The 12,261-nt window shown below is 32.2% G+C and overlaps 1 protein-coding gene across 1 annotated transcript; it reads left to right on the forward strand.

Annotated features, from left to right (window-relative positions):
* The first annotated feature begins 7,861 nt into the window (after window positions 1-7,861).
* Window positions 7,862-11,098, forward strand: LOC115880357 (tol-Pal system protein TolA-like). Its single transcript, XM_030897568.1, has 6 exons — window positions 7,862-7,972; window positions 9,548-9,587; window positions 9,678-9,794; window positions 9,937-10,109; window positions 10,479-10,686; window positions 10,742-11,098. The coding sequence occupies exons 2-6, from the start codon at window positions 9,554-9,556 to the stop codon at window positions 11,032-11,034; spliced, it is 825 nt and encodes a 274-aa protein (XP_030753428.1). The 5' UTR covers window positions 7,862-7,972; window positions 9,548-9,553; the 3' UTR covers window positions 11,035-11,098.
* The last annotated feature ends 1,163 nt before the right edge of the window (window positions 11,099-12,261 follow it).

Below are 12,261 nucleotides of genomic sequence, written 5' to 3' on the forward strand. Positions count from 1 at the left end.
AATTTTCATTTTGGGTTTATTTTATATACTAGGGTAAAATTAGTGATTATGTGTAATTACCAGTTATTATTAAATTACCGTATCACGAAAAATGCCTGCAAAATTGATAAACAATTTGAAATTAATCATTTTAACCGGTGACTTTATCATAATTCCCCATTAATTTTGTAGTGCCCGTGTCTTGTCAAAAAACGCGCGACCTTTGGATTGGTTTTGTGCGTTCTGTGATAAATTTTTCATTAGTAGACATAACATAAAAATTCACACATAGAATAACCCCTGTATTATACTTTTTATTTTCCTTAATTTTTAAGTAGATGGGTACTTAAAATCGTCAGCTTTTAGAAACTAATGTTTTCCGCACATCAAAATATGACTTATATTTTCTATTTTATACTATCCATATGCCTTTCCATTATAATTAGTACTCAGTGCGCTAATAAGCAGTTGTAATTAGTGGTAGTTGTTCTTTAATGGCTTTGTTGGAATTTGCAATAATATATAATTTATCTGCTTTATTTTACACGGTACTAGTATATGATTTATTAAAAAAATTGTTCTAGTTCTATCTAAAAAAGTTTTTTACAGTAAAAACTTATTATTATAAATATAAACCCTCTGTAAGTATCATACTGTATTTTTTATGATTTAATTACAAATGTCTATCTAGTTTTCAGATTTTTTCTTAAACTTGTATAAGACGATTTTGGGTCAACTTTCGCTTAGCTGAAATCAGTTATTAGAAAAAAAAAAAATTTTTGTCTTTAAAAAGCTACTGTGAACTACGGAAAACAACAAATTTTCCTGCGGAAATGCGTAATTTCCAAATTTCGCACTAGAATAACTGAAATCTGCTATAAAAAAATACATTTTGGGTTTTATTTTTAATATTTTTCTGAACATATAAACACAAAAATTTTCCTGCGGTAATAAGCTGTTTTCATTTTCTAAGGAAATTTATTAGACTTTAGAATAGCTGAAATCAGTTATATAAAAAATAAATATATTTTTGCCTTTTAGAAGCATTCACAACTGAGGAAAATAAAAATGTTCCTGCGGAAATAAACTGTATCTATCCATTTTCTGAGGAAATTTAATAGACTTTAGAATAGCTGAAATCAGTTATATAAAAAATAAATATATTTTTGCCTTTTAGAAGCGTCTACAAACTCAGGAAAATAAAAAATACATAAAAAATATCTTTTTATCACTTTTGAACCAAAAAAAATCATTTAAAAGTGTCTAAAATGCAAACCAATCTAATAATAAATCTAATAATATTTTTACAAAATCACAGTTAATTATTAAAATATAAAAGAAAACTGCATGATCCAATGATTTTTTGTTTTGAATCAGCCCTATTTACGTAAAGCTTTAATAAAAAACAAGAATAAGGCAACATTCTGAGGTACTTACAGTTTACAAGAACCTATATTATCATTTCTACAAGAATTGTTATTCCTCTGAAAGATATTTTCCCCACCCAGCACCCCTATTCGCTCCCGGGTCCCGTAAGCTGCTAAACTGAAAAATGTATGAAAAACAAAGTGCACAAAATGACATTGACACATTTCCGCAGGATTTTTTTTGTATTTCTTTGCTCGTAATAAGTTCATTTTTCATGTAACTGATTTCGGCTATTCTAAAGTCAAAGCATTTTTTATGTTTAGAAAAATATCTAAAACACACCCCGAAGACTAGTTTTGATGTAACAAATTTCGGCTATTCTAAAGTCCAAAAAATTAAAATGGCGCATTTCTGCAGGAAAATTTTTGTATATTTGTACTCCTAACGCCTTCTAGAACGCATATACCTATAGTCATTTTTTATATAACAGATTTCAGTTAAACGAAAGTTGAGCCACGATTTTGGCGGATTTCATAGTTCTACGCAAAGTTCAACGGAAAATATTCTATAAATTTTGATTTTCTTGAGAGTGTTGAAAAATATACGTTTTTGCGGCATTAGCATCATCATCGTTTTCAGCGTATTCAACAAGAATTTTGTTAAATTTTAATAAACGCCCTGTACATATACACTATTAAATCAAAGCCTGTAAAAAATTAAGTATAGAAAAACCTTACAACTTGGTCATACGTTTTAAACAAATATAATATAATCATTTAATATAGTAAAACAGCACAAAATATATCTTTATAATGGTTTAATCATTACATGTAGTTTTTTTATAATCGTGATAAGCTCTTTTAGTATCAGACCCTTTGATTTAATCCTATTATTTTATTATACACTAAAGCAATAATTAACTAAAATTGTTAAACTACTTATTAATGATTAATAATAAATAATTTTGCTGCCATGGCAACAAGAAAAAGGGAAATATTGAAAAATGCGATCGAAACAAAAACTAAACTGTTTGTTTACATTTGGCCTGTTTATGTTGGCTCAAAAACACCCATGTAGAGAGGGAAAAAGTACGGAAAGGATAAAAAACCACCCCTAAAGCTGTGTATAGTTGTCCCAAATATTTATGTTCTTCTACTACACACACCGGAAAATCTAGGGATATCATTTTATTAAAGTTAAAAATAAATGTTTTGAATAAACAACCACATATTTGTAGGCCGATTCTTTCTACTTCGATTGGAACGAAGTAGTCACACTAGTTATTTCTAAATTTGGGATATTTGCAGAAGTGTTTGTGCATTTTTTGTCAAATGTATAAAAAGCACCTAGCATCAATTGTTCGAATTTAACCTGTACTGGCTATGTTTTTATGATAACTGACCAGAATTCATTCAAATAACTCTGTTTAGTATTAAACGACATTATGGAGCGTAGACATCTTAACAGAGACGAAATGCTAAGGGGCATGGGTATGCTCGAAGCTGGAATGCGCCAAATCGACGTAGCTAGAGCATTAAACACAACGCAAAGTGTAATATCGCGATTAAGTGCACGCTACCGTGAAAGTGGTGTCAAATTAAATGCTCGACGCCGACCGACTCTTACAGCACCAGAGCTTAGTTTAATTCTCCAGGAAACACATAATGTAACCGTTAGACCTGACACTGTTCGCAATAGATTAAGATAGGTCAACTTAAGAAGCAGACGCCCCTGGAGAGCTCAACCCTTAACGAGAGGAAATCGAGAGGTACGATATTTGTGGGCTCAAGATCATGTTCAGTGGTCGAATGAACAATGGGCCAATGTTTTCTTCACGGATGAGTCACGCTTTGGAATTCATCCGGATTCGAAAAGGCTTAGGGTATGGAGAGAACCGGGAAATCTTATTCGGTTGGATCATGTTCAGGAAGTGGACCCTTATCAAGGTGGAACAGTTATGGTCTGGGGAGGAGTCCAGTTAGGCCGAAAAACCGATCTCGTTTTTCTTGAAAGGTTTCTAACAGGAATCACATATCGTGATTTAATTCTTGAGCCTATCGTGTTACCATATGGCAATGATTTTGGGAGAAACTTCATTCTCATGCATGACAATGCACGGCCTCATACAGCCAGAGTGGTAAATGAGTTTATCAATGCTCATCAATTAAACATCTGACCCTGGCCGGCACAATCTCCTGACCTCAACCCCATCGAGCACGTATGGGACGCGGTCCAAAGAAGAATTTTGAGAATGGGTATGCCTCGTGAAACTCGTAGGGATCTTGTTCGGGCCGTGAATGCAGCGTGGCAGGCTGTACCTCAAGAAGAGATCGACAACCTGATCAAGAGCATGGAGAGACGATGTAGGGCTGTAATGAACAGCAGAGGAGGCCATACCCTTTATTAAGTAAAAATGGTTTTATTTTTTTTTAATTCACAGTTTAGAATAAAAAAAATGTGTGTATTTTTTTGAGTTCAATAAAAATCAAGGTAAATTAGAAAAATTCGGTAAATTTCGCATTTTTATTTCCAATACGTCCTGTAAACTATTTGTTTATTTTAATTTTATTATATCAGAAATGCAAATAATACAACAACTGACGATGGCTGGATAAAATTGTAATATCATTAGACTTTTTCGGTGTGTGTATTTCCGCTTTAATTTTCAAAAAAAATCCGTTTTTTCAAAATAACTCAGCAATCCTTGAAATTTTTAAAACTTTTTTGATGATTTGAACATAACTTTTTTGATGATTTGAACATCCCAAGGCGCAACTATCGTATCTATTACGGTTTTCGAGATAGCAATGCTCGCACCTCGAATTTGTAGCGCCCTGTATAGTAAATTTTATTAATTTTACTGTAGTCTATCTTTTTTACATGTCTATATGGTACTACTAGTTAAAGAGCAAGTTAGTACAGCACAGGAAAAATTACATTTAAAATGAAATCACTATTACGAGTATTGCATACGCTGCTATAACTTTAATTTATTGCCAAATATAAATGCATAAAATTAACGAAAAACAATTAAAACCGAATAAAAATGTTGCGAAAATCAAATAATACGAACAAATATGTACACGGTATATGTACCTGTATGCTCCGATGCTTCTAACAATCTAATGGTAACCATAGATCAAAGAGATAATGCATTAATTAGTGTTTTTTCGTAACACGTAGATACATATTTTTTTATGTATATATGTACCATTATATTGTTCCTCTATATTTCGAATCGATAGGTTCCATTAGCGATATACAAACGAACTGATATGTAGAAGTATGTTATGTCAATCAATAATATTCAAGTAAAAAAATCGAACTTCTTGAAACATTCTCTTCAATTAAAATCAACACTTTCTATAGGTACCACATCATTTTTTTAAATGTCTGAATTGTAATAAAATATACAGGGTGCTCCACTATTTGTCTCAAAACTTTCAGAGTCAATAGAAAAATCTTAAATAAATAATAACAAAAAGTCAAGTTAGTTTACACCATGTTCTGATAGTTCTTATGTAACTAATGATATTTTCAAATTATATTACCCTGATTCTGATATCATTAACATTTTCCTGCATTACCCATCATTAAAACAAATGTAATTAGATGAAACAAGCTCTTATATTGTCAGGAAAGCATCACTGCTTTCTACCAATATTTCTCCGTTTTTATCTCAACATAATAGACATTGTGGTACTAATATTTCATAGGTATGCCACCGTTACTGCCGGATTTATGCTCTTGTGATTTTTATTGGTACTAAAGTATATTATATCGAAACAATCTTCGCTTTGAGAGGATAATTTGAAGTGATTATGTTAAATTAGGGTATATTAGATGATAAACGTGCCCAGAGGTGGTATAACAAGGAAATTTAAATGGATTTATATTGTTTTATCATTAAAAAAGCGTTTGATTTATGAATTATGGCATGATAGAAGTTATACATCATTGATTACGTAGTTTCATTCATGCGTATCAATAAAATTTTTGTTAGTAGGTGACTGTACCTCCAAAATGACACCTTTTTTCATGCTAAAATACTTTTTTTGCATAGAGGTCAATTCTAAACTAGTATGAGATTGTGTGAGTGCTCTAAATACATTGGTGAACGTAGCAAAACTTAGTTTGGGCACCAGGACACGAGGATCACAAATGTAACGAAAAGACAGATGAAATAGTCAAACAAGGTTCAGCAATGCCATTTATAAGCCTAGAACCGTGCTAGAACCCTTCTGGGACCCCAAAGAACGTTTTTAAGTAACGTTTTAGCAGTATCTGTTAATAATTTTAGATTTTTGAGTATTTATTACATAGTAAATTGATTATACCCGGTGTTGCATCGTCGGACGGGACATAAGAAATCCCATGCAAATTTTAATGGGGTCAATTATTGACTTCCCTAATTATTTTAGAGAATAATTCTATTTAAGTTTATTGAAGAGCACTAAAACCCACATTCAAAAGAATAACTTTAGATATGTTTGATTAGCTCGTTTACGAGTTATCGCCGATTTCTTTTTAAATATTTCTCCTTTCTTATGGCCCTGTATTTTCTTATGAGCACCAGTCAGGGTAAAAGATAACTGTCAAATGAAGTTGTCATTTCAGAAATTTACCTACTGAGTGCTTTATTATTATTGAAAACTCATTCCTACATCGGAAATCTTAAAGGTGTATTTATAAATACAAATTCATATGAATTCAAGTAGATTAAAGTAATCAATTACAAGGTTAATTATAGTATTATTACAATATTCAATAACTTATTAATTTAGGTAGGTACTATTAAATTGTTAGAACTTTAGGATTTAAGAAGATGTTCAAATATTCCTCAATTGACTGTTAGACAATAACCCAGGCGATCATAAAATTCTCTTCTTACATTCGCTAGTTGGTAAACTGAAATTCTATTGCATTCGGCAGAAATAGCATCGTCTAGATTTGGGTATTTTGCATATTTTTTGGGTATCTTGTATATCCTGTTTTTTAAATGGCCCCAGAGAAAGAAATAATTTGGCGAAGTATCAGGAGACCGTGCTGGCTAATTTACTGTATGATTTAGGCCAATAACGTTTCCGTTAAAACTTTTGTCTAAATATTCCCGAACAGCCAGGGTACTATGTGCCGGGCAGCCATCCATTTGGTACCAAGCTTCCTGATTTTCCCTAGCGGCATTATGTAAAGCAGGTAAAATATGATTTTCGAGTAGTTCCAAATAATATTCTGCATTTAAATTTCGCGTAAGAAATAATGGCCCGATAATATTGCGTCCGAATATCCCTGCCCAAACATTTACTTTCTGTGGATATTGCATCCTTGTTTCGACAAACCTGTGTTGGTTTTCTTTGTTCCAATATCGATAATTTTGAACATTGGGATCATTATTTAAGGTAAACGTGCTTTCGTCAGTGAAACATATGTTTTTTAAAAATTCCGTATCCGTGTTTGCTCTTTCCATCATATCAAAACAAAACGCCTGCCGCCGTATTTCGTCCCCATCTCGTAGCTCTTGGTGCTTTTCATATTTGAAGGAATAGTATTTATGTCGTTTCAAAATTCGAAACGCTGTAGTGTGATCTATTCCTATTTCATCCTCAAGTTTCCTTGTGCTGATCTTTCCATCGTTCTCTTCCACGCACAATAAAACTTCCAAGTCGGTATCATTTCTGGCATCTTCTCTTTGTTCCTGCCTTGCTTCACATCTGCAGCTATTTATTAGGGTACCTTTGGTCTCAAATCTCTGGATATTCCTTGCGATTGTAGATTTTCCAGGTATCGGTCTATTCGGATACAGAGCAGCAAACATGTCCGACACCTTTTGATAAATGTTTCCTTGATAATACCATTTAATCATCAATACTTTTCCTTCGGTAGTGTAATTCATGGCTAATATTTTCGATGTAGGTATGAGTTTTTAATAATAATAATAAAGCACTAAATAGATACATTTTTGAAATAACAACTTCATTTGACAGTTATCTTTTACCTTGACTGGTGCTCATAAGTAAATACAGGGCCATAAGAAAGGAGAAATATTTAAAAAGAAATCGGCGATAACTCGTAAACGGACTAATCAAAAATATCTAAAGTTATTCTTTTGAATAATTGGAGAAGCCAATAATTGACCCCATTAAAATTTACTTGGGATTTCCTATGTCCCGCTCGACGATGCAACACCCGGTATGTACATATATCTATCCTACATCAAAATTTTTTTCCAAAAATTTAAGTTTGTTTTGAGAATTTAATCTCTCGTATGACATATAGAGTTAGAGTCGGACAAAATGTATCATCGATTGTCATTTCAAAAACCACTATGACGCGCTTTTTTCCTCTATCATAAACGGTAGTTCTCCCGTCAAACGACATACAATAACTCTTTCCTTATAAGGATCACGTAACAGATCTTCTAGATGATCTAGTTACACTTATTCTTCCTACCCCAGAATTATTAATTTCTGGTATACCGAATAGTACTACCACGTTAGTACCCCACCAAAGAAGTCTTATTATTGCAGTATAAATACACAACGGCAAGTACCATGAACATTAAGAACGATTCTTCATCTTCAATACATACATCTTTCACTTTATTAGTGCAACCACCCCAAATTTTGTAAGTACTCGTAGTACCACATCATATTGTACAAAAACTTATATTTGTAAATTTTTTTTAATTATATTTTTATGATATTAATTTTTTTTATTTTCAAATTTTGTACAAATATTTTGATTCTATTATACTAATGAATATTTATCATTTTTAATTTATTGTTTTTTCGTTAGTATTTATGATCGATAAAAACGGCGTCGAGTTGGTTTGGAAATGAACATCGATGACATTCCCTATATAATTTCACATATAAAAAGACAGCCATCTGCATTTCACAGCCATCGCTGACGCCGCTTTTTTTTGAACATGTTGTATTTGTCTGATATTGTTTATTATATAAATCTATATCTATACTAATATAGAAAATCCTTAAGTGACTGACATACTGATTAATCACGATCCTGCTCAAACCACTCAACGTAAGAAGCTCAATTTTGGCATACAGGTTGATTCTAGGGTGTAGAGGTTCGATAAGAAGGGATTTTTCGAAATTTCAGTTCCAAGGGGGTGAAACCACCCCTCAAATATTACAATATTTTTTTATTTAAAAAACGGTCAAGTTTCCGAAAAAACGCTTAAAAACGTATATTTTATTTTGTTTTTTTACATATTATAAGATTTTTAAAAAATGTATACAGGGTGCTTCGAAAAATCTGGTCATTGATTAATCACGATCCTGCTTAAAGCGCTTGACGTAAAAAGCTGATTTTTGGAAAACAGATTGACTTTAGGGTGTAGAGGTTCGATAAGAAGGGATTTTTCAAAACTCGAATTCCAAGGGGGTGAAACTATCCCTCAAATATTAAAATATTTTTTATTTAAAAACCAGTGAGTTTTCCGAAAAAACTCTTAAAAACGTGTATTTTATTGTGTTGTTTTACATATTTTAAGATTTTTTATAAATTTACACAGGGTGTTTCATAAAATATGACCATTGAGTAATCACGATTCTGCTTAAACTGCTTGACGTAAAAAGCTTATTTTTGGCAAACGGATTTTTCGAAAGTCAAATTCCAACGAGATGAAACTACCCCTCAAATATTACCAAGTAATATAATAATATCGCCATATTGTTTTTTCTCATGCCGACATAAATGTGAGAAAATTTTATCCAGTTTGTACGTTAATGGAAATTCTTGCTTTGCTTTATCATCACCATAACAAATGATTAATTCGACGCGAACGAAGTCGCTGGTACACGCTAGTATAATATATAAAAGATTCATTAGTACATCAAAAAATGCTTAATAATATCTAATTTAATCATTCATTTTATTAAAAAAAAAAGTTCATTAGGTACCCAAAATTTTTAGATATTTTTTACTTTATAATAATTCTTTTTAAAGATACTCTATACATATATAGATACAGTATTATTATTTTTCTTATTTAACCAATCTATATATTGATTGACACTTTAACAGATTAAAAATTATTAACTCTCTTATCATTCAAATACAAATCATTCATCAAAAAAATATAGAAAAGTTTCTTTAGACATGGTTTTATTGTTATTTATTACTTATTTTTCTAAGCTTTTATTTTTATTTTTTTGTTATTTGTTGATATCTGTTTCAGGCCAAGATGTTCAGGTTTTTCATACTAGCAGCTTTTTCTGGTGAGTTTTGTATTTTAAAATTAATTTTTTCAAAATATCTTAAATGAATTTTTTTGCATTCTTTTGTAAATTGTGTCTTTTTGTTTTTAGTGGCTTTTGTGACAGCTGGCCGACAGCAGAAGACGATTAGACTTGTAGTTCCTGAACAGCAAGTGCAAGCTTCAGGTCATTATGAAGAAGTCAGTAGCTACGGGGGTGACTATTCAGGTAAATATATATTATTGTAGAAAGAGAATATTGTAGAAATTTGAAAATTTCATTCAATATATCTTCGCATAAACTGGGGATTTTTAATAAAATAAATATGAAGCCTAAATACTTTATATTTTATATGTTTTAATATTTTTAGGTGGACAAGAAGGGCATGCCGTGGACGTAAATAAAGAAGCTTCAGGTGCTGAACTAACCAGCTTGGCTTATTCGTCAGCTGTCCAAGCTAAAAAAGCTGTCCAATCGCAGCACACCGCAGGAAGCCAGGCTGCTTTTGGTATTAAGAGCACCTTAGCCAGTGCAGCCAGTGGAGTAAGTCTATTTAAACTGCATCAATCTCATAAAAAATCGCATTTTTTTTCTTGAGATGTAATATTTTTTTCTTAAGATGCGACATGTTTTCTTGAGATTTAATATTTTTTTCTTCAGATTTGCTATTACAAATATGTACACGAAAATGAAATTAATTTTTATATAGATACTTTTTTAAACATATTTTTTTCTTGAGATATTTTTTTTTACGAGATACCAGACCAAGTTCAATAAAAAATGTGATCTATAAAAACGATTAACTTTTCTAATAAAAATAATAATAATAATTTCTGAGTACATTTTCCTGAGAAAATATTTTTTCTTGAGACATTTTTATGAGACTTTTTTAAGTAAACTGACTTTTCTCAGGCTGCTCAAACCGCTCAAGCAGCTCTTGTAGGTAAACAAGCCCTAGTCTACGCCCTGAAGAAACAAGTGTCTCAAGCTGAATCTCAACTATCTGCTGAAGTAGCTCAGCTGCAAGAGACCCAGCAAGCTGCCGAATTAGCTCATCAAGCCGCTCAGCAAGCTCAATCCGAACAAGCTACTCTCAGCGCTGCTCTAGCTTCAGCTCAAAGTAAGTGAAATATGTCTATATATGAAATATGTTATAATTTCACTTTTTATAATAGGCGGTGGTCAGATCTCCGAAAAAGCAGCTGCTGCAGCTGCCAACGTTGCAGCTTCGCAACAATCCATGGTGAACGAAGCCAAACAACGCTTGGGAACGTTGATCCACAGACTGCAAAGTGCAGTAGCTGAGCTCAGCGAAACTGAATCTGCGTACTACAAAGCATCCGAAGCTGCTCAGCTGGCTCAGTCCAATGCTGCAGCTGCTGGAGCGGCTGTTGTAGCTGCAAGTGCTAAGTCTGCCTCTTCTTCTTCGTCCCATTCTGGAAGTTCAGGAAGTTACCAACACCACTAAATTAAGAAGATTTGATGAGGAATATTGTATTTTTTAATGTACTTTTTATGGTCTCATTGCAAAAACGTTGAAAGCCTTTTGTAAATAAACTGATTTAAATATATTTTCTGTTGTTTTTAATTTCTACAAATTTAGAAGGTTTGAATGTTTTCTTTGTTATTTAAGTGATACAAATGTCTTTTGGTATCAACGCATTAGAATATGTTAAAAATAAATTATCCATTCCATCAGCATCTGAAGACATGGAGGACTTCTTCTTGTATAGCTTCTGGTTGCGAAAAATTCCAGGGGATGTTAAAATCAAAAACAAGAGTTGAAAACGCTTAAATTTGTCAAAAATGTAATAAATATATAAAAATATACAGGGGGTTCTCGCTAGAATAGTCTCTTAATGGCATGTTCCATCAGCATCTGAAGACATGGAGGACTTCTTCTTGTATAGCTTCTGGTAAAAATTCCAGGGGGTGTTAAAATCAAAAACAAGAGTTGAAAACGCTTATTTTTGTCAAAAATTCATTAAAGATATAAAAATATACAGGAGGTTCTCGCTAGAATGGTCTCTTAATGGTTTGTTCCATCAGCATCTGAAGACATGGAAGACTTCTTCTTGTATAGCTTCTGGTAAAAATTCCAGAGGGTGTTAAAATCAAAAACAAGAGTTGAAAACGCTTAAATTTGTCAAAAATTCATTAAAGATATAAAAATATACAGGAGGTTCTCGCTAGAATGGTCTCTTAATGGCCTGTTCCATCAGCATCTGAAGACATGGAAGACTTCTTCTTGTATAGCTTCTGGTAAAAATTCCAGAGGGTGTTAAAATCAAAAACAAGAGTTGAAAACGCTTAAATTTGTCAAAAATTCATTAAAGATATAAAAATATACAGGAGGTTCTCGCTAGAATGGTCTCTTAATGGCCTGTTCCATCAACATCTGAAGACATGGAAAACTTCTTCTTGTATAGCTTCTGGTAAATATTCCAGGGGATCATAAAATCAAAAATAAGAGTTGAAAACACTTATTCTTGTCGAAAATGCATTAAAGATAAAAAATATACTGGGGGTCCTCATTAGAATGCTCTGCAAATGGCCTGTTCCATCAGCATCTGAAGACACGGAGGACTCCTTCTTGAATAGCTTCTGGTAAAAATTCCAGTGGGTGTTAAAATCAAAAACAAGAGTTGAAAACGCTTAATTTTGTCAAAAATGCATTAAAGATAAATAAATATAC

Source organism: Sitophilus oryzae, unplaced genomic scaffold (genome assembly GCF_002938485.1).
Source record: "Sitophilus oryzae breed Bouriz unplaced genomic scaffold, Soryzae_2.0 scaffold_1621_pilon_pilon, whole genome shotgun sequence".
NCBI lineage: Eukaryota > Metazoa > Arthropoda > Insecta > Coleoptera > Curculionidae > Sitophilus > Sitophilus oryzae.

What these genes read in the sequence shown, in the direction of transcription:
- LOC115880357 (XM_030897568.1), top strand. Translation starts at nt 9,554, where the DNA reads ATGTTCAGGTTTTTCATACTAGCAGCTTTTTCTG. An exon ending in CTACGGGGGTGACTATTCAG is followed by an intron (nt 9,795 to 9,936) that starts GTAAATATATAT and finishes TAATATTTTTAG; the next exon opens with GTGGACAAGAAGGGCATGCC. An exon ending in TGCTCTAGCTTCAGCTCAAA is followed by an intron (nt 10,687 to 10,741) that starts GTAAGTGAAATA and finishes TTTTTATAATAG; the next exon opens with GCGGTGGTCAGATCTCCGAA.